Genomic DNA, 19195 nt, shown 5'->3' with positions numbered 1-19195 from the left:
ACACCTCTATTAACATTAATCTCAGAAACTGTCATTGGAAGAGTTTGAAATTAATGGCCAAAGGTGGCTGCTAAATTACTTGTGAAGTTTAACCATGTATGTTTGTCTCCATCTTCTACAAACAAAAATAGCTGACCTCTGAATACATTTGAAATCAATAAAAAATAATAATAATAACAACTCTAACATTAAAAACTTAAGTATAGCCCTAGCCGGTTTGGCTCTGTGGATAGAGCGTCGGCCCACAGACTGAAGGGTCCCGGGTTCGATTTCAGTCAAGGGCATGTACCTTGGTTGCAGGTCCCCCGGCAATCAATTGATGTGTCTCTCACATCGATGTCTCTCTCTGTCTCTCCCTCTCCCTTCCACTCTCTCTAAAAATCAATGGAAAAATATCCTTGGGTGAGGATTAACAAAAAACAAACAAACAAAAAACAAACTTAAGTATACATTTTAAGCTGAAATCATGAGGTTAGTATATCAGATCCTCTAAGATTAAGCCTAATTATCTTGCCTATTACAAATATTTAAAATAATGAAACATACACAGGTCGCTATTAAAGTTAATGAAAAATAATTTTATTGGTTGATAGTTCATTATTTCTATATATAAGGGTCAAATGAGAGTTTTATCGTCTAAGCAAATTGGGGCTGTTACCACAAGCAAATTGATTATCCTAAACAAATAGGGCTACCTGGTTAGTGCCTGATATTAAAACAAAAATTTTGACCAAGACACCCCTGGAGCAGCCAACATCTAAGGCAATTTTATTTGCAACACTGAGGCAACCCGAGCCCTAGTTTATGATCTCTTTGCAACTGGAGACTCCAACCTCATTCTTCCCCAAGTGGGGCTGCCTCATAAACACATTCCCTGGATTCAGGTTATCTATTACCTAAAACTCAAGGCTGGATTCAATTTATTTACTGCTTTATACTATTCTTGATTCTTTTCATATTTTCCCTTTCTTAGGGACACAATTCTTATGGTTTAATAACAATTAGGCTGTGCATATCTCCTTTTCTGTCATGCTAATGGCAGTGGTCTCTTACCATCACTGCCACGCTTCTTTAGGTTACTATTCTGTGATCAGAATGGCCTGGGTAAAGGATACATTTCATAGGTCTCTGGAGTAAGCACTTTAATGCTTCCCTCCCCTCTTGGGCCCTGCTCTGGAGTAGGATGCCCTAGCCTGTGAAGCACTGGCTCCTGATGACTTGGATTGAGTAGGTCTGGGCTGAGAAGGCCTAGGCTGGGAGGGCTTAGGCTGAGCGGGTTTGGATGGAGAGCTCCTAGCTGGGGAGGGCTGGGGATGAGTGGGTTTGGATGAAGAGCATCTAGGTTGGGAGGGCTGGGGATGAGTGGGTTTGGATGGAGAGCATCTAGCTGGGGAGGGCTGGGGATGAGTGGGTTTTGTTTGAGTGGGTTTGGGTTGAGACGCCACGGGTTGGAAGGGTTTGGGCTGGGAATGTTTGCTCTGGGATGGTGTGGGCTGACGGAACAGAGAGTTGGGTACAAATCTGTTGTTGGACATAGGATGGGATCCCATTTGGCCAGCTGGATTTGAAGGCCCACCTGGTGTCTTTAGCCTGAATCCCTGCTGAAAAGCGGGTCTTGGGGGTCTGTGTATGACTCCTGCCGGCTGAAAGTTTCGAGGGTGAGGAGTCACCGTGTGGGATGATGCTCTCGCCAGTTTTTCAGTTGCCTCAGGCGGCTGTGCTCCCCGGGTGTGGGCTTGCCGAGGCGGTGGCCTCCCAGCTGGTCCTGCTGGCTGTGAGTGGAAGTGACCTACTGGGGAGACCACCACGGCAGACCTTGCACATGCTCCCGTTGTCTGTGGTCTGCCAAGCCAGGTCTTCACATGCCGCCAAATGGGCCTTGGTGGTCTCCCAAATGGTCCATCCATGGGACGGCCCCGAGCAGGTCTTGAAAATTTCATAAAACTTTCAACTGAACAAAATCTCTGGGGTTGGAAGTACTGAACCCCAAAACTTCTACCTTGACCATGGCCTCTTGAATGATGAAAGGGTGGAGGACGGAACCACTTAGACTTCTGCTCTGACCCAAGGTGGAAGCCCGTCACCCGAGGGGCTCTCACAGGAGCACGGTTAAAGTGGCCTCCAACTCCGACCGGGAACGGACAGAGGCTGTGCACGTAAGGCATGAATACTGGGGTGAGGTGGAAATTCTGAAGGGCCTGGGTGACCTCGCCTTCAGCTCCCGGCTCTTTCACAGGCTCCTCAGCGGGGCGTTCAGATGAGCTCTCCGGCTGACTGTGTCTTTGAGGCCTCTCACCTTCAGCTGTTCCAGCCAAGTGTTCACCAGGGGAAACCTGAATTCCTTGAACGTCCTCAAAGTCTTGGTCTACCTGGATCCCCAACTCCCTGGCCAGGGAGGCCATGTCCTCCACAGACACACGTCTGAGTGATGAGGACGTCACTTCTTGGAGGGCAGCTCGGAGGCCCTTCAGGTTCCTCCCTTTCTCCCCAGCTTCCTCCTCCTCCCAGAACAGTAGCTGGGATGGCTTCAAGTTCAGAAGCCTCTGGAAAATCTGAGCCTCTTCACTCTCCCTGGCCTGGGGGCTGAGGATAAAGTAGCATCTTTCAATGGCATCTTCTCCTAAAAACATGAGCAGGTCCCATTCCTTTTCACCGAGGCAGTCCGTGAAGAAAAACACAGCTGAGGAAACCTCCATCAAGAAACCAAATTGTGTCCAAAAACTTTCTAGATCTCCATGAAGGTTGGCCACAGCAACGGGCTCCTGGAAAAAGGGAGGGTTTCCCCTTAGACTGTCACTGTCCGGACAGCACCACGCTATTTCCACCAGGCCATCCGAGATCTGCCGGGGAAGCACCGGGACAGGCAAATCGTGATGGAGGAAGACTTTGTGCGGCTTGGCTTGGGCAGGGCTGAGCAGCGTGTTGAGGATTCTGGACTTGGAGAAGCTACAGTCTCCTAGACGCACAAAAGAGAGGACGGGCATCTTTGCGAGAGTCAGAGACCTTTCGGTTTCCCCCGCCGGCCCTCCTGAACACGGCTGCTCCTTCACAAGGCCTTTCATGGCCCCCAGCATCAAGATGCTTCTGTTGTTCTCCGCATCCGGCAGGAGCAGAGGCAGAGCAAACCGGCATCGGTACATGCTTGCCATGACTGCGCGCTGCAGGGAGCTGTCGGCACACAGCAGCGAGGCACAGACCACATCCAGGGGGTGCAGGGCTGGGGTGTCCCTCATTTCCAGATTCTGTACTCCGCCTGGCGACTCCCCTTGGCTTTCCTCACGCCGAACCTCGTGTCTAAGGATTGAATCCCTGGCCGTCACATCCAGGGCTTGAACTTTCATCAGGAAATTCCAGGCCAGGTCTCCCGGCGTCTCCGGTGTCCACTTACATCCTCGATCTAAGGAGAACTGTTTAACAACATCCGGCAGAAGCTTTCTGCTCCTATCCAAGTTCAAACAGGACAGGACATCTTTAAACACCTTTTTTCTTTCTGTGGGAAAGAAGACACTCCGTGAATGCCACTTTCAAATTTAAAGTCCCTCACTGACTTTTAAAACTAAGTAATTGCCATTTTCACTGTAAAAAGATGAAACGACCATGCCAATTTTCTTTCCTTCTAAGAGATATCCCTATGTTTGCTTCCCACCCTTTTCCTATGCGAGTTCATAAGCCTGCGTGGATATATAGAAATACATAGTTTGATGTAGTATTTATACTTTAAAATTTATAGGATTTGGAAAGTGTGAAATGATATTAAATGTTGTGAGCAAACATTATGTTTTTTTCTCTCTCTCTTTTTTTAAGTAATTACAAATCCCCTGGTTAAAACTTATTATGTATTTCTGAAGGCTTTAACTGAAGAAATAAATACATACTCTCACATAAAAAAAAAAAAAGAAATACATAGTTTGGTTTAATGGATGCTAGCTTATTTTAACATAAATGATAAGGTACTAAACAAATGATTCTTCAACCTGTTTTAATTTAATGGTATTCCTTACTAATTCTCCCCAGTCAGTATTTATAGAGATCTACTTAATTCATTTTAGCTAATCCATTGTATTTCATGGTCTGGAAATTTTTTGGCTAATGTTTATAGGCAGAAAATCAAAACCTTGTTAATGTTTCATTATACACATATAGGAGGAATTCTCTGATATCGATTCCTTTCTCAAGTGCATCTCTTGCTAAAGTTTGGAGAAAAGGAAGAGGCCATTGCCATTTAGCTTTTCTCCAAATGTCCATGTTGCACCTAATTTCTCCTGGTCTCCCATTTCCTGATGTACCTTCTAGCTACTTCTTGGGAATAGAGAGAGGATAGAGAGACAGTGCTTAGTAGAGAAAGAAGATCTGACAGCATTTATTGCTCCTGATTAATGGCAAATTAGCATAAACTTCTTGAACCTGGTACCAAAAAAAAACAAACAAACCCTTAGAATAAACAATAGAAGTGAGAGAAAAGTATACATTTTAAGAATTAACAAAAGTAACTCTAAAAAATCCTTGGGTTGCCTGAAAGTTGCCAAAGATTTCCAGCAAGCCAGCAAAGCTAGAAACAGGTTTTCTCTGCAGCCTTTAGAAGGAACCAATGCTGTAGACACCTTGATTTCAGACTTCTAGCCTCCAAACTGTTGAGACAATACATTTCTGTTGTTTATTGTCTAAGCTACCCAATTTGTGGTACCTCCTGAGGGCAGCCCTGGCAGGCGGATACCGGGCGTGGAGAGGAGGAAAGAACTCTTTCCCCACCCAAAACTGGATTCCGAATCCCCCAGGATTTGGACGGAATGGGAGATGGTAGTCATCTTTCCCTTCTCTACTCAGAACTTGGTGATGTTTATTTTCTTAGGCAAGATCTCCCCAAATAAAGCACTTGTCATATTTTGAAATTTCAAAAAGCTGTGGCACATTTACACAATGTAATAGTTCTTGGCCATAAAAAAAAAAAGGAGGAAATCTTACCTTTTGTGGTTGGACCCAAAGTGAAATAAGCCAGTCAGCAAAAGACAAATACCATATGATTTCACTTATATGTGGAATCTAATGAACAAACTGACAAACAAAATAGAAACAGACTCATAGAAAAATATTCTAATTGAAGATGCCAGTATAGTTTCCCAAGATGGCAATATATGGACTGGATCAAGCCACGTAACAGTATTTTGCGATTTTATCCATTCATCACAAACTCCTCTCCTGTTTTCACTTCAATAATTAGGCCCATAATCACCATAGCCCAGTGGTACTCAACCTGTGGGTCACGACCCCTTTGGCGGTCGAACGACCCTTTCACATGGGTCGCCTAAGACCATCCTGCATATCAGATATTTACATTATGATTCATAACAGTAGCAAAATTACAGTTATGAAGTAGCAACGAAAATAATTTTATGGTTGGGGTCACAACATGTGGAACTGTATTTAAAGGGCCAGAGGTTGAGAACCACTGCCATAGCCCATTGGCACGAAAATGACCAAAGAGACTTAATTTAAGGAATAGAAGATAACACCTAAAATGAGTGTGTAGCAGCCCTAGCCGGTTTGGCTCAGTGGATAGAGCATCAGCCTACAGATTGAAGGGTTCCAGGTTCAGTTCTGGTCAAGGGCACATGCCCGGGTTGTGGGCTCGATCCCCAGTAGGGGGCATGCAGGAGGTAGCAGATCAGTGATTTTCTCTCATCATTGATGTTTCTCTCTCTCTCTCTCCCTCTCCCTCTCTGAAATCAATAAAAAAATATATTTAAAACAATAAAAAATAAATACAATAAAATGAGTGTCTAGCAACTCTTATATGTGTGACAGAGGTGAGAGCAGAAACCTACACCTGCACTCCATATTCACTTTGGCTTATCCTGTCCAGCATTTCCTAGGTGCTGGGTCTCCCTCCCTGTCAACGCCACCTCTGAGGACAGTCCAGGCTAGAGAGGCACAAGAAATTTCTGAGAGGCTGCTCTTCGGCTGACGTCTGGTGCCCTCCATCATCCTGTCTCTCCATTATGTGACGGCAACCTAAAAATATGCTGTTGCCTAACGATCACGTGTCACTTCATACCTTCCATACTTTCCTCCTCCTCTTCCTCCAGCAGCATGCCGGGTTCGGAATCACCATAACTCTCCTCGTCACCAGAGAACTCTGCGGTTTCTGAATACACAGGGTCCTCTTCCCCACCGTAGACAAGGTACTCTGGGTCGTCATGATCTTCTCCTTCTACGGTGCTTTCTGCATCTTCAGAGAATACAGCCGACTCTAGATATTCCTCTTCTCCTAAGTATAAAGAATCATCGGGCTCATCGTACCTCTGTTGGTCCTGTGAATAGTCAGGAGTTCCTGAAACTTCAGACTCAACATTCTCTACTGAATGCGGCATCGTGGTGGCTGGCGGGTCGTACGCCTTCTCGTTTTCCCGTGAGGACCACGCCATTTCGCCATCACTGCTTTCTTTGTCCCTGAACATCTCAGAGGTTTCCACATCCCGGTGCTCTTTCTCTTTAAAGGACACGGTGATCTCAGGACTCTCAGGCTGTTTCTTTCCCGGGGAAAATGGATCTTCCGAATTCTTGCTTACCCCTGTAGATTGAGGAGATTCTGTATGTTCATGTTTTAAAGATTCTGAAAGAACAAGAAAGTTATGGGGTTTTTCACTTTGTTTTCCAAGTTCAAAAAAAAAAATTTTTTATTTACTTGTGTTTCTGAGACCTCGAACCATTATCTCTCTTCTTTATGTCACTGGAGGATAGGAATACCTACCCCTTCCAACACAAATGGCAATAATTCAACCGTCAGAACCTGCCTTTCCCACTGGAAAAAGGTCAGAACGCACTCCTGCCTTGCTCAAAATTCCAAGTCTTGCCCTAACCGGTTGGGCTAGTGGATAGAGCATTGGCCTGCGGACTCAAGGGTCCCAAGTTCGATTCTGGTCAAGGGCATGTACCTTGGTTGTGGGCACATCCCCAGTAGGGGGTGTGCAGGAGGCAGCTGATCGATGTTTCTCTCTCATCGATGTCTCTAACTCTATCCCTCTCCCTTCCTCTCTGTAAAAAATCAATAATAATAATAAAAAAATTCCAAGTCTTTCACATAAAACTCAAGTGTCAAACGAACAGAACAAAATGTGAACCTTATGAACAGTGCTAACTTGTGGATTTACTGTGACCCCAAACCAGCTCCGAACTCCTAGGGCCGTTGGTAATGAAGTCTGGTCCTAATCATTTCTAGTCAGGAAGCAAAGAGCTCTAATTTGGAATAGTAAATCCTAGAAATAAATAGTAAGACCCATTTCTTTAAGCCAGGGGTCCTCAAACTTTTTAAACAGGGGGCCAGTTCACTGTCCCTCAGACCGTTGGAGGGCCGGACTATAGTTTAAAAAAAAACCATGAACAAATTCCTATGCACACTGCACATATCTTATTTTGAAGTAAAAAAACAAAATGGGAACAAATACAATATTTGTATTTGCATGTGGCCCGTGGGCCATCGTTTGAGGACCTCTGCTTTAAGCGAACGGGTCTTGTCCCACATTAGGGACCATTCACATAAACCTTTTCCCTGAGACTGCACCTCTGTAACACCTCTTAAAGTAATCTTCAATAGCCTTAGGTTCCCATAAAAGGAGCTACACTAGCCCCTGGCGGTAACCTACAAAATTGCTTACCAATCCATTCCGGAAGGATTGCTCCCTCGTTTGCCTGATTATCTCTGTACATTGGAAAATTAGGATTGGAATTACTTCAGAGGGTTCCCCAGAAAAGGAAGTGACTGACCCACCATGCAAGGGGATTATTTCCCAAATGGTTACACGAGGTGAACAATGCAGGCTGTGGTTTGGGGATTGCTTATATTCAGGAATTCACTTACTAGGCAAAGAAATCCCTGATATGACCCCTGTCATCTCTGTCCAGCTGTAAATATTTGGGGATGTCTATCATAATAATGAGGAGTCTATACCGGCACTAAAACCATTGCTGATTTTGGACACAGTTTAAAGAAAACATTATCAATCCCCTAAACTGATAAAATACATTATTCCCTGCTTTTTAACTGCTGGCCACTTCCTCTTTATCATATTTCAGTGAAAAATTATCTCTGGTAGAAAGACAAATAAAAATAAAAGATGATCAGTTTCTTTTTTTCTTTTCTTTTTCCAGGAAATTTGCCTCATTTCTTTCATTCCCCTACCCCCCACCCCCCACCCCCAACCAAAAAAATGTGTAGAAATTCAACTTACCGTGCCTTAAGCCCCAAGTGGTTGCTGACTCTGGAAAAGTACTAAATAAACATTTGAGGAAATGCTGACAACTGTCTTCTCCCTTCTTCTGCACCAAGATCAACAGCTTCCGACTTTTCTTCAGCGGGTCTGGGATGTCCTCCAGTGCCTCATACTCGTCCTCAGAAATCAGCCTCCGAGAGGTTAGTGAGTCCAGGATCGAGTCCAGGTCTTGCTGGAGGATTTCCAGTAACTTCTTTCGCTCTCTTTCTATAATCTCGGAGGGAGCACTCCCGGTGGCCATGGCTCTAGCTTTCTCTAGAGCAGGAACTGGATTACCAAACCCTTCCAATGGATTAACAAATTGAGGCGGGACCCAGCAGCAAATTGTTGCCACATGCTCCAGGGGAAGGTCAGCTCCCGAGGGCGGGCGGTGGAGGAGCTGCCTCAGAGGAGGTCGGCGAGGTTGTCACTAAACCTGCTCCTGCGAGGAAACCGGGCCAAAAATGTGGCAGGAAAGGCTGATCTGCAGACAAGGAAGTGCAAACAAAGGGCAAAGCAAAGCAGAGGGAAAGCAGGCTGAATTGGCTAACCACTAACTACCTCACGGCAGGAAAAAGAGAAACCAAAAGGGTGAGTAGAGTCCAGCCTCGGAGGAAGCAGGAGAGAAGGAAGACGAGTCTGATTAATATTGATACCGAAATTCCGGACTGGAACACACACTGCTCCCCCCGCAGGGTGGCTTCCCAAGGCCCTTGGTCCTTCGGAGTCCACGTGCAGGTGGCAGACAATCACTGATTCTCTCTCATCATAGATGTTTCTCTCTCTCCCCCTTCTCCTTTCCTCTCTCTGAAATCAATAAACATGTTTTTAAAAATATTTTTTAGAGGATCAAATTGAAATGTCTGTGTACTTATCCTCAGAACAAGCCATAAAATCTCAAGAAAGAAAAATGGTTTTTTAAAAAGGGAAAGATTAATCCTATTTGGCAAAGGTTAAATACGTCAACGCTGCCTATTGTTGGAGGAGCAGATACAAAAAAGGCAAGGCAGTGGGAGAATCCAGCCCGGAGCCCTCCCAGCCCCTGCCTTCGGGTGGGTTGTTTATCTGCTCTTTCAATCACTTGACTCAGTCTAAGCATGACCAGGCCCCAGGGTCAAATCCTCTGAGAAGTCTCTCTCTCTCTCTTTTTTAAAAAATATATATTTTCACTAATTTCAGAGAGGAGTTGTTTCAGACCAATGCCCCAAAAATGTATGTACAATGTCTTCATTACAAAACTTTTTATAACAGAAAATTAAGAATAACCAAAGTTTATCAAAATAACCAAAATTTCCATAAATTGTGGAATACATGTTGATACATTAACAATGAAACACCAAAAAGTGGTTAAAAAGATTAAGTAAATCTGTACATATTGACAAGTAGTGATACCCAGGATATATTGTTACAGAAAACAAGTTATAGATCCCATTTTTGTTTAAAAATTAATGTGTATAGTGTACATATGTGTATATAGAGATTTAAAAGAACACAGCTACAAAAGATACCCAATTGTACCACTGGTGTGTGATTACAGAGGGGGTCAAACTTTCTACTTTAAAAGTTACTATATATTATTTTTTTGTTTGTTTTTATTAGCAGACTTTGATTTTTAAAAACAATTTAGTTGGGCCCTGGCGGGTTTGGCTCAGTGGATAGAGCGTCAGCCTGCGGACTGAGGAGTCCCGGGTTCGATTCCGGTCAAGGGTATGTGCCTTGGTTGTGGGTATATCCCCAGTGGGGGGTGTGTAGGTCAAGGGTATGTGCCTTGGTTGTGGGCATATCCCCAGTGGGGGGTGTGTAGGAGGCAGCTGATTGATGTTTCTCTCTCATTGATGTTTCTAATTCTCTATCCCTCTCCCTTCCTCTCTGTAAAAAATCAATAAAATATATTTTAAAAAGACAAAAAAACAATTTAGTTGGTCTTTATTTACAGTGTTGCAGTTCATAAGAACCTGAAAACCTCACACGGTTATCTGATCCTAAATTCCTAACTAGGCAGGTCAAGGTGCGTGGTCATGCCCAAGCATGTAACTTTTTAGTAAAATGTTTCTCTTTGCTTTTTTCCCCAGCACCTAGAAAAGAGCCTGGTAGTTATGTTAACATAAAAACATTCAAACCTGTACGTAATTCTTGTGAGTTTATTTGAGCGAAACTGTCGATAATTGCCTGGAAGCAGATTCTCAATGTATTGGGATAATGCTCTGGAGAAGGCAGTTTTTCACCTTGTTTTATACACTACAATCAAAAGAGGAGGCATAAGTAGGTTACATGAAATCCACTGGTGATAGATTACAGAGGTGGGAGAAAGCAAAGGCGGGAAAGAGGGGAGAAATTCTGGGATTGGATAAAAAGTGAAACGATAGTCCTAGCTGGCTTGGCTCAGTAAATAGAACGTCGGCCTGTCAGCCTGCTGGACTGAAGGGTTCCGGGTTCGATTCCAGCCAAGGGCACATACCCAGGTTTCGGGCTCACCCCCAGTAAGGGGTATGCAGGAGGCAGCTGATCAATGATTCTCATCATTGATGTTTCTATCTCTCTCACTCCCTCTTCCTCTCTGAAATCAATAAAAGTATATTTTTAAAAATAAGTAAAATGATAGACTGTTGAGTGTTTCCTTCCCCGTCCCACGTGGGTCAGAGTTCAGGAACTGGAAGCAGAGCCGCACACAAATGAAAATGAAAAGACAAAAGGTAATTGGAAATATTGGGGGACTAGGCGGGCAAGTCAAACTCAAGGGGAAGGATTTCCACCCTTGCTCAGGCCTCACCAAGCTTTTATTGATCTGGGATGCACCCATAGCGTAGCCCTTAGTCAGGTGACCCCTGCCACAGGCAGACTAGCCCTTCAGCAAGGATTTACATAATAATAAATGGGGAAGTTGCTTCAGCTACCACTGTCTGGACAAACAGAGGCGGCACCTAGCTCAGACCTTTGCTAGGGCTTCAAAGGCACCCAGCCTTGGGGGGCAGGGGGCTGGCAGGGGGGGTTCTCTGTCTACGCTTATCAGATAGTGAAGGCAATAAACAGTTTCCCACAATAGACACATACTTCTGGTACTCAGGTGAGTACTGGATAGTTAACAGTCAACAATGAACAAGATAACAATAACAATGAAGGAATTCATGGTCTCTGTCCTGGCACCCAGGTGGATTTGGTTGTGCCCTGAGGGCTCAGGAAAAAGGGAAGTTACAAGTTACCCTGACATTGCATAGGTATATGTTATCTTAGCTGCAAAAAGACCAGAAGCTTCAGTTACCCTTGTCAGGGAAAATACTGGCCTAGGACATGACTACCCACCATAAATGCTTTCAGTTAGTTTTCATTTCAGACAACCCTTTGTGGTTACGTCAGGTCTTTGAGTTTGCAAGACTGCCATGCAGCCTTCCCTGATCTTGTCAGGTGAGCATGTGGCCTCCCGCTCCCTGGTGATTAGGCTGAGCCTATGGGCACCCATCAACTGTTCACCCTCAAAATTAAACCTGATTCCTAGGTTCATCTTGTTCTGCTAGTGGTCAGTCTCGCTTGCTGGTATTTCACACATGGGGCAGGTATAGGGTTCTTGGTTTGCTTTATTTATTTATTATATATTTTATTGATTTTTTACAGAGAGGAAGGGAGAGGGATAGAGTTAGAAACACGATCAGCTGCCTCCTGCACACCCCCCACTGGGGATGTGCCCGCACCAAGGTACATGCCCTTGACCCGAATCAAACCTGGGACCCTTGAGTCCGCAGGCGGATGCTCTATCCACTGAGCCAAACCGGTTAGGGCATCTTGGTTTGCTTTAGAAGGCACATTCTATGGTCAGTTGGGATCGTTTTCCCCTGTGATTTTTAAATGTTTGGATCGGTTGTACCGTTTTTTTGCCAGGGTTGGGGCTTTGTTGGATAAGAGGTTACAACTGGATTCACGCTTATCGAGGTCTGGGAACCACCAAGTTATAAACTATTTGGAAAGCGTTTCTTCAGTACGGACTTCCAGGCCCCAAGCTGGTGCTGACTCTGCTTCTTCCCGCCTCCACGCGCGGCCCCCGCCCACGTGGCTCGGGGGCTGAGCCTCCACCTATGAGCCGGGAGGTCCTGGTTGGGTTCCCGGGGTGCGGGCTCGATCCCCAATGTGGGGTGCGCAGGAGGGAGCTGATCCATGACTCTCTCTTCATTGATGTTTCTATTTTCCGCTCCCTCTCCCTTTCTCTCTGTGAAATAAATAACACATTTTTTTCTTTAAAAAAAATCAAAACAAAACCCAGGTATGATTCCTGGGCACAATGCAATTCGGAAACAAAATCGTGCCTCTAAAGTACTAGTTATAAAACACACGAATTGCTTGGGTTTTCCGATTCTGAGTCTCGGTCCACGCAGCGACCTCAGCTCAGCGACGGGGCGAGTGGGGAGCAACCTGGGGGACCCGGCTTCTCCGCGTCGGGGTCCCAGTCCGACCCGCGCCCCCTGCACACGCCCCGCGCGGATTCGCGGCGCGGGGACCCCCGCAGGGCCGGCGTCACCCTCCAGCTTCCCCAGCAGCTCCGCCAGAAATCTGCGATGGGGTCACAACTCTGACAAATCCAGCGAAGGCCCAGGAGCAGGTCCAGCAGCAGGTCCAGGAGCAGGAGCAGAAGGAGGAGCACCAGCACCTAGAGCCCAGTCCTGGTCCGGCCCGCCTGACAAATAGGTCCTATTGGCCCCGTCTGGCTCCGGAACCTCCTTTCCACCCAGCTCACCGCGGCGACGGACACTTGAGAACGACGCACCGCGCCCGCCGGAAGTACTTTCCTGAGCGGAAGCTTCTCTGCGCGATATAGCGGAAGTGTCTGCTCTTCCGGCCTCTTTGGTCTCGGCGGCAGCCGCAAGATGGTGAGTTGGTTGCAAGGGCTGTTCTAATCGCCTTCCATCCTCGTCCCCCGCGCCTCGCTCCTCGCTCTCCGTGGGGGTCCTGGCAAGGTCCGCGATAAGGGCAGCGGGTGGACAGGAAAGGAACTCGCTGTGGCCCTCAAGACCCAGAAGAATGTCGCCTCACTCACTGTACCTGCGGTGCTGAGCCTGTAGTGGAACCGGAGCCGCTTTAGGCCCGTTGCTGCGATCCGAGCTTTGGGCTCCCGCACCGCCCTGCCCGCGGGAAGGAAGCAGCAGCTTGGTTCGCAGTGTTGGGCGCTGTAAGCAAAGGGATTAGTTGGCGGCGGTGCCGGGCCGGCTCCCTAAGGCTCTGGGGTGAGGGTAGGTAGGAAAAACAGACTTATTTCTCCCCCTCTCCCCCCCAATGTAGCAGAATTCAAAACACAGCACGTCTTGCGGAAAGCTTGAGATGACGTGAAAGGCCGGTGGTGACTTCTTTTCCGTTTAAAGGTTTTTATTGACAGAATCTCTGGTCCGGTTACTGCCTTTCCCCACCAGCCGGGACATGTCGGGTAGTGGTTTCTGATCGAGACTTTCAGGAAAGAACCGAACCCCCCCGCGGCTCCAGCCCGGGGGGCGGGCCCGTCTCCTCTCGTTTCCGGGCCCGACGCGACCCGCGGCTGAGTTGTTTGCCCCTCTGTTTGCAGACGAAGGGGACGTCCTCGTTCGGCAAGCGCCGCAACAAGACGCACACGCTGTGCCGCCGCTGCGGCTCCAAGGCCTACCACCTGCAGAAGTCCACGTGCGGCAAGTGCGGCTACCCCGCCAAGCGCAAGCGGAAGTGTGAGCGCGGGGCCGGGGCCGGCTGGGGGGCTGGGGGCCGGGGCGGCCTGGAGCCCGGGGCCGGCGGGGGGCGGGGGGGCCGGGGCGGCCTGGAGCTGGGCGAAGGTGAACGCCAATGGCGAGCCCGGGGCCGGGGGGAGCCCGCAGGCGCCTGACCCGCGTCTGTGTTGCAGATAACTGGAGTGCCAAGGCCAAGCGACGGAACACCACCGGGACGGGTCGCATGCGGCACCTGAAAATCGTGTACCGCAGGTTCAGGTACAGCTTCGTGGGCGGTGTGAGCGTGGAGGGGCCCGTCTCGTTCACGTCGGGGTGTAAAATAGGGGTGCTGTCCCGACGAGGGGGGAGGGGGTGTTGGAAGGTGTTTCCTGCCACTGTCGCCCTCGGACCCATTACATCCAGGTTTTATTAATCTTTCGGTGAACTGTAGTGTGAGTTGTAAATGTCTAGGGCCGTGGTTGGCAAACTGCGGCTCGCGAGCCACATGCGGCTCTTTGGCCCCTTGAGTGTGGCTCTTCCTAAGCCTTAGGAGTACCCTAAGTTAATAACAATGTACCTACCTATATAGTTTAAGTTTAAAAAAATTTGGCTCTCAAAAGAAATTTCCGTCGTTGTACTGTTGATATTTGGCTCTGTTGCCTAATGAGTTTGCCGACCACTGGTCTAGGGCGTGATTTGAGCTACAGTCTCAAAATGTGATGGTAGTTATTAGTGATGGCTACCTCTCACATTCTTGCCCAGACTCGTCATGGCAGTGGGTGTGTGAGTGAGGTCTGGGGTCCGGCCTGGGGTTTTGTGGCTTTGGGCACGTCCACTGCAGAGAACTTGTCAGTTGCTATTGCAGTTGTACAGAGAGAAATCTTCAGTCTTGTTACTGAAAGTCAGGCTTTAAAAGTTCGTTAGAAATGCAGGGATTTCGGCCCCAGCCTAGACTCATAAACTGCATTGTAATGGTAGGTGTTTAAGCCTTAACTGATCAAAAGTCTCAACTGAGGTGATTCCTTACATGCGCAGCTGCCCTGTGCAATGTAGGGTTTTAGCAGAATCCTTGGCTTTTCTGCCCACTCCGCTCCACATTTCCTAATTTCAAAGGATCAGGAAGCAGGGGCTCTGTAAGCAGTGCCCTTAGCTGTGTCCGTCCGTGTGCTGGGGTGATGTTTGTTGTGCACAGTGGAGTGGACTTCTTGTTGAGTGTCTGCTGGTGGCCCGCGATTCAGGGCTTAGAGCACGAACTGAACCAGACGTGACCCTTTCTGAGCCTCGATTCACAGTCTTCAAGGCAGTAACAGCACTGTCCTTAGAGGAGGTGCGAATAGTGAAGGAGTTAGAATGTGAAGCATTGTCCAGCGGTTTAGAAAATACCTGCATTTAATGTGCTCATTGCGCTTCCTTCACTAAGGAAAGGTGGTTAAAACTTCCTCTGCCTCAGCATAGGGATCCGCTTTCCCAAGTACCTTGGGTCTCTTAACAGGTGGTGGGGAAATACTAGTCCAGAGCTCAGCACAACCCAGTGCAGTGATGGCGAACCTTTTGAGCTCGGCGTGTCAGCATTTTGAAAAACCCTAACTTAACTCTGGTGCCGTGTCACATGTAGAAATTTTTTGATCTTTGCAATTATAGTAAAACAAAGGTTTATATTTTTGATATTTATTTTATATATTTAAATGCCATTTAACAAAGAAAAATCAACCAAAAAAATGAGTGTCATAGGTTCGCCATCACAGACCTAGCACATTGTTGAGTTTACTTTTCAAGTGTAGTTACCTATATCCCTGAAATAGATACCTGGAAGCAGAAGGACACAAATAAACTGTTGGAGCTTATCGGTGATGCTGTACAAATAAATGTCTGAACATATGAATTCAATATTGATTTCAACATATAACTGAGATAAGCTCATTAAAATCTGTTTTAGCAAAAAATAAGATGTATGTGTGGCGTTGCTGAGGTAACAGTTCTTGTTTTTAACTTGGTGCAGGCATGGATTCCGTGAAGGAACAACTCCTAAACCCAAGAGGGCAGCTGTTGCCGCATCCAGTTCATCTTAAGGATTTCAGTGATTAGTCGAGCAATAAATCTCGGTTTTCAAAAATATCTTGTGTGCTAAGGTATTTTTAATAGGCTTGTAGTGTTAACGAACTATATTTGGTGTGGGACAACTTACTATCAGATGTACTTGTTCAGTGGTGGCATGGGAGTGATAACTTTTGTGCTGGGTTTCGATGCTGCTTAAGAGGATGAGAGAGCCAAGTGGAATTCCAGGTTCCTTCAAGCAGACAACACTGGAAGATGTAAAGAATATAGTAAGCCCTAGCTGGATTGGCTCAGTGGATAGAGCGTGTGGACTGAAGGGTCCTGGGTTCAATTCCAGGTCGGGGCACATACAAAGAATAAAAAGAATGTAGTAAGCGGTCTGGCTGGCTTGTCACAGTGGTTGAGCATCGACCTATGAACCAGGAGGTCATGGTTGGATTACTGGTCAGGGCACATGGGTAGGTTTTGGGCTGGATCCCCACTGTGGGGCGTGCAGGAGGCAGCCAATCGATGAGACTCATGATAGATGTTCTATCTCTCCCTCTCTGAAATCAATAGAAATACATTTTTTTAAAAATAGTAAGGTAAAGTTATACAGTTTATGTGGCTTATGGATATTTAACATGTTAAGAGTAAATTAAAACAAATTTCTTTTGGCAACATTCATTTGCTATAGAGCAGTGGTTCTCAACCTTGGCTGCACATTAATTAGAGTGTGATTCCCAGGTGATTCTAATGTGCAGCCAAGGTTGAGAACCACTGCTATAGGGTAATGACTTTGGGGAGTGGTTGTCAATCTTATACAGTAGGGTTTAGAGCAGTGATGGTGAACCTTTTGAGCTTGGTGTGTCAGCATTCTGAAAAACCCTAACTTAACTCTGGTGCCGTGTCACATGTAGAAATTTTTTGATATTTGCAGCCATGGTAAAACAGATATTTTTGATATTTATTTTACATATTTAAATGCCATTTAACAAAGAAAAATCAACAAAAAAAAAATGAGTTCGTGTGTCACCTGACACACATGTCATAGGTTCGCCATCACTGGCTTAGAGTACCAGTGAGATATGAAGGTTAGGGGTCAAATGAATTTTTTAAATATGTTGTGGGTTTTTGGTTTGTTTTTAAAGAGTAAGGGAGAGGGGGAGAGATGACAGTATCCATGAGAGGAACATCATTGATCCACTGCCTCCTGCATGACCCTACTGGGGATTGGAGCCTGCACCCTGGGCATGTTCCCTGACCAAGAATAGAACCGGCTACCTCTTGTTTGCTAGGTCATTGCTCAACTGCTGAGCCACACCAGCCCGGCTAGGGGTCAAATGAATTCTATTTGAACTCATTCCAGTATCCAAAATGCTTTAACTCAATCCAGTACCTAACATTGTCAATGGGGTTTAAGTGAAAAACTAAAGCAACCTGCTAGGTGTGTGGAATTGGCCAGGGACATATGCAAATGCACTGGATTGAGTAGGAAAGGAACGCCAAGTATAAACTTACTGTAGACTAAAGGCAATGGTAGATTGATCCCTGGTAGAACTTTGTTAACCTTCAGCTGTGGGTGATCAAGGGTTTTTCTGTGTTAAAGTGCCCTGGGATATTGTGCCATGCTTCCCAGTTTGGTGGCTTATTGCCAGAGTTCGGAAATGAGACAGCTTTGTTGGACTGCTGAGTGAGGGCAGATTACACAGCACAAGGGTTGTTGGAACAGTCACCATAAAATAGTAAAGTGCTGAGCTGCTGTCTAACTTGTAGCTTCTCATTTTAGGGTAGCATCCGTAACCTGGCCTTCAATGGGTTCTGGCGATCTTCATTGCCTCACCAGTTTGGTCTTCACGGTGCTCTAGAATGGTGCTTTCCCGAGATACTAATTACTGCCCTCGCCCTGCTTTTCCCTCGGCTTATATTCACTTGTATAGAAGCCCCTGCTGATGGGAATCTCCACTGGGCTGCCTCCCAAATATATGAAATAGTATTGTGGCTTGCTGAACTGAAATCTGACTTGCTCTCCAGACCTTTCTGAAATTTCAGTATTACTAATGGCTGATGACTGAGTGCTAGAGGGCCATTAAGATAGGTAGCACTCAGCATGGAGTACATGATGGTAGTTCCCCCAGGCAAGAAAAGCCCTGTTCTAATAGTGTTAGACTTACATGGCTTTGCAAATAGATACCGAGCAAATGTAAAAAGTATTTGCTCTCCAAAATGTCTAGTGATTTGAACTCCTGAGTTATTATGTAGAGAAAATAAGTCCTTTAAGGGAAAGATCTTTAAAAAACTGATAAAACAGGGTATTGGAGAAAGGTCTAGCTTCCTCAAGTTGGGGCAGGTGGTAGAAGTGACTGAGGAGGTAGCAAATATACCAGGTGACAAATGGTATTTCAGAAACAGCCACCTTGGGCAAACTGGAGGAAGAAAGAGTTGGCTGTATATGGTTCAGCCCCCTCAGTAGAGAAGGTGAAGTCCCCGAAAACTGATTATGGTCCCTGTGTCCCAGGGGAGCAGCCCTCAGAAGTAAGCAGCTTCTCCAGGGAGGACAGGCAGGAAGCAGGAGGCCTCAGGGAAGTGCTGTCCAATTAGGGGTGGCTCTGGAGAGCTCTGGGAACAGCTCAAGAGGCGCAGCATGGCCCAGTGCTTATAGGGCTCAAGGGACTCCTGGTGGTGGAAGCAAACTCCTTTCCTTTGGAGAGGAGACAGCCAAGGCACAGGGTACCTGTTAAAGGTGTACATTTGCTGATAATAAAGATTCAGACAACAGTGAATGTTGTTGGAATGCATTCCTTTAATTAGGACCGTATGGTACAATGAAGAATTAGTTTCGTAGCAAATTTGTCTTCATAATAGAATCCTTACTCATCTATGGCCTGGACATGGAACCTTAGTGCTAATCATACCTTGCAATATATAGAGGTCAAGATACCACTCAAGCCCTAACCGGTTTGGCTCAGTGGATAGAGCGTCGGCCTGTGGACTGAAGGGTCCCAGGTTCAAGTCCGGTCAAGGGCATGTGCCTTCGTTGCGGGCACATCCCCAGTAGGGGGTGTGTGGGAGGCAGCTGATCGATGTTTCTCTCTCATCGATGATTCTGACTCTCTGTCCCTCTCCCTTCCTCTCTGTAAAAAATCAATAAAATATATTAAAAAAGATACTCAAATAATTTTATCACTGGATTAAATTTTTATGAGGTAATAGCAAGCCATTTTCCAGTCATATTGACCAGAGCAAATTTGCCCTTTC

General features: G+C 46.4%; 2 protein-coding genes across 2 annotated transcripts; one reads left to right on the top strand and one right to left on the bottom strand.

The window, feature by feature from the left end:
* Positions 1 to 563: 563 nt before the first annotated feature.
* On the bottom strand, positions 564 to 8508 carry CARD6 (caspase recruitment domain family member 6; the record flags this gene model as incomplete). The annotated part of the gene is made up of 3 exons (XM_081089585.1): positions 564 to 3490; positions 6053 to 6610; positions 8226 to 8508. The coding sequence occupies 3 exons, from the start codon at positions 8506 to 8508 to the stop codon at positions 1143 to 1145; spliced, it is 3189 nt and encodes a 1062-aa protein (XP_080945711.1). The 3' UTR covers positions 564 to 1142.
* A 4490-nt stretch (positions 8509 to 12998) lies between these two features.
* On the top strand, positions 12999 to 16018 carry RPL37 (ribosomal protein L37). Its single transcript, XM_081088776.1, has 4 exons — positions 12999 to 13102; positions 13789 to 13924; positions 14098 to 14182; positions 15903 to 16018. The coding sequence occupies exons 1-4, from the start codon at positions 13100 to 13102 to the stop codon at positions 15970 to 15972; spliced, it is 294 nt and encodes a 97-aa protein (XP_080944902.1). The 5' UTR covers positions 12999 to 13099; the 3' UTR covers positions 15973 to 16018.
* Positions 16019 to 19195: the final 3177 nt, after the last annotated feature.

This window comes from Myotis nattereri, assembly GCF_964212035.1.
Source record: "Myotis nattereri genome assembly, chromosome: 4".
Classification (NCBI taxonomy): Eukaryota; Metazoa; Chordata; class Mammalia; order Chiroptera; family Vespertilionidae; genus Myotis; species Myotis nattereri.
This window is presented reverse-complemented; position numbering and strand designations above follow the sequence as displayed.

Excerpts from the sequence above, each read along its gene's own strand:
- RPL37 (XM_081088776.1), top strand. Across the intron at positions 13,925-14,097 it reads CGCCAAGCGCAAGCGGAAGT|ATAACTGGAGTGCCAAGGCC; the intron begins GTGAGCGCGGGG and ends TCTGTGTTGCAG. Across the intron at positions 14,183-15,902 it reads ATCGTGTACCGCAGGTTCAG|GCATGGATTCCGTGAAGGAA; the intron begins GTACAGCTTCGT and ends AACTTGGTGCAG.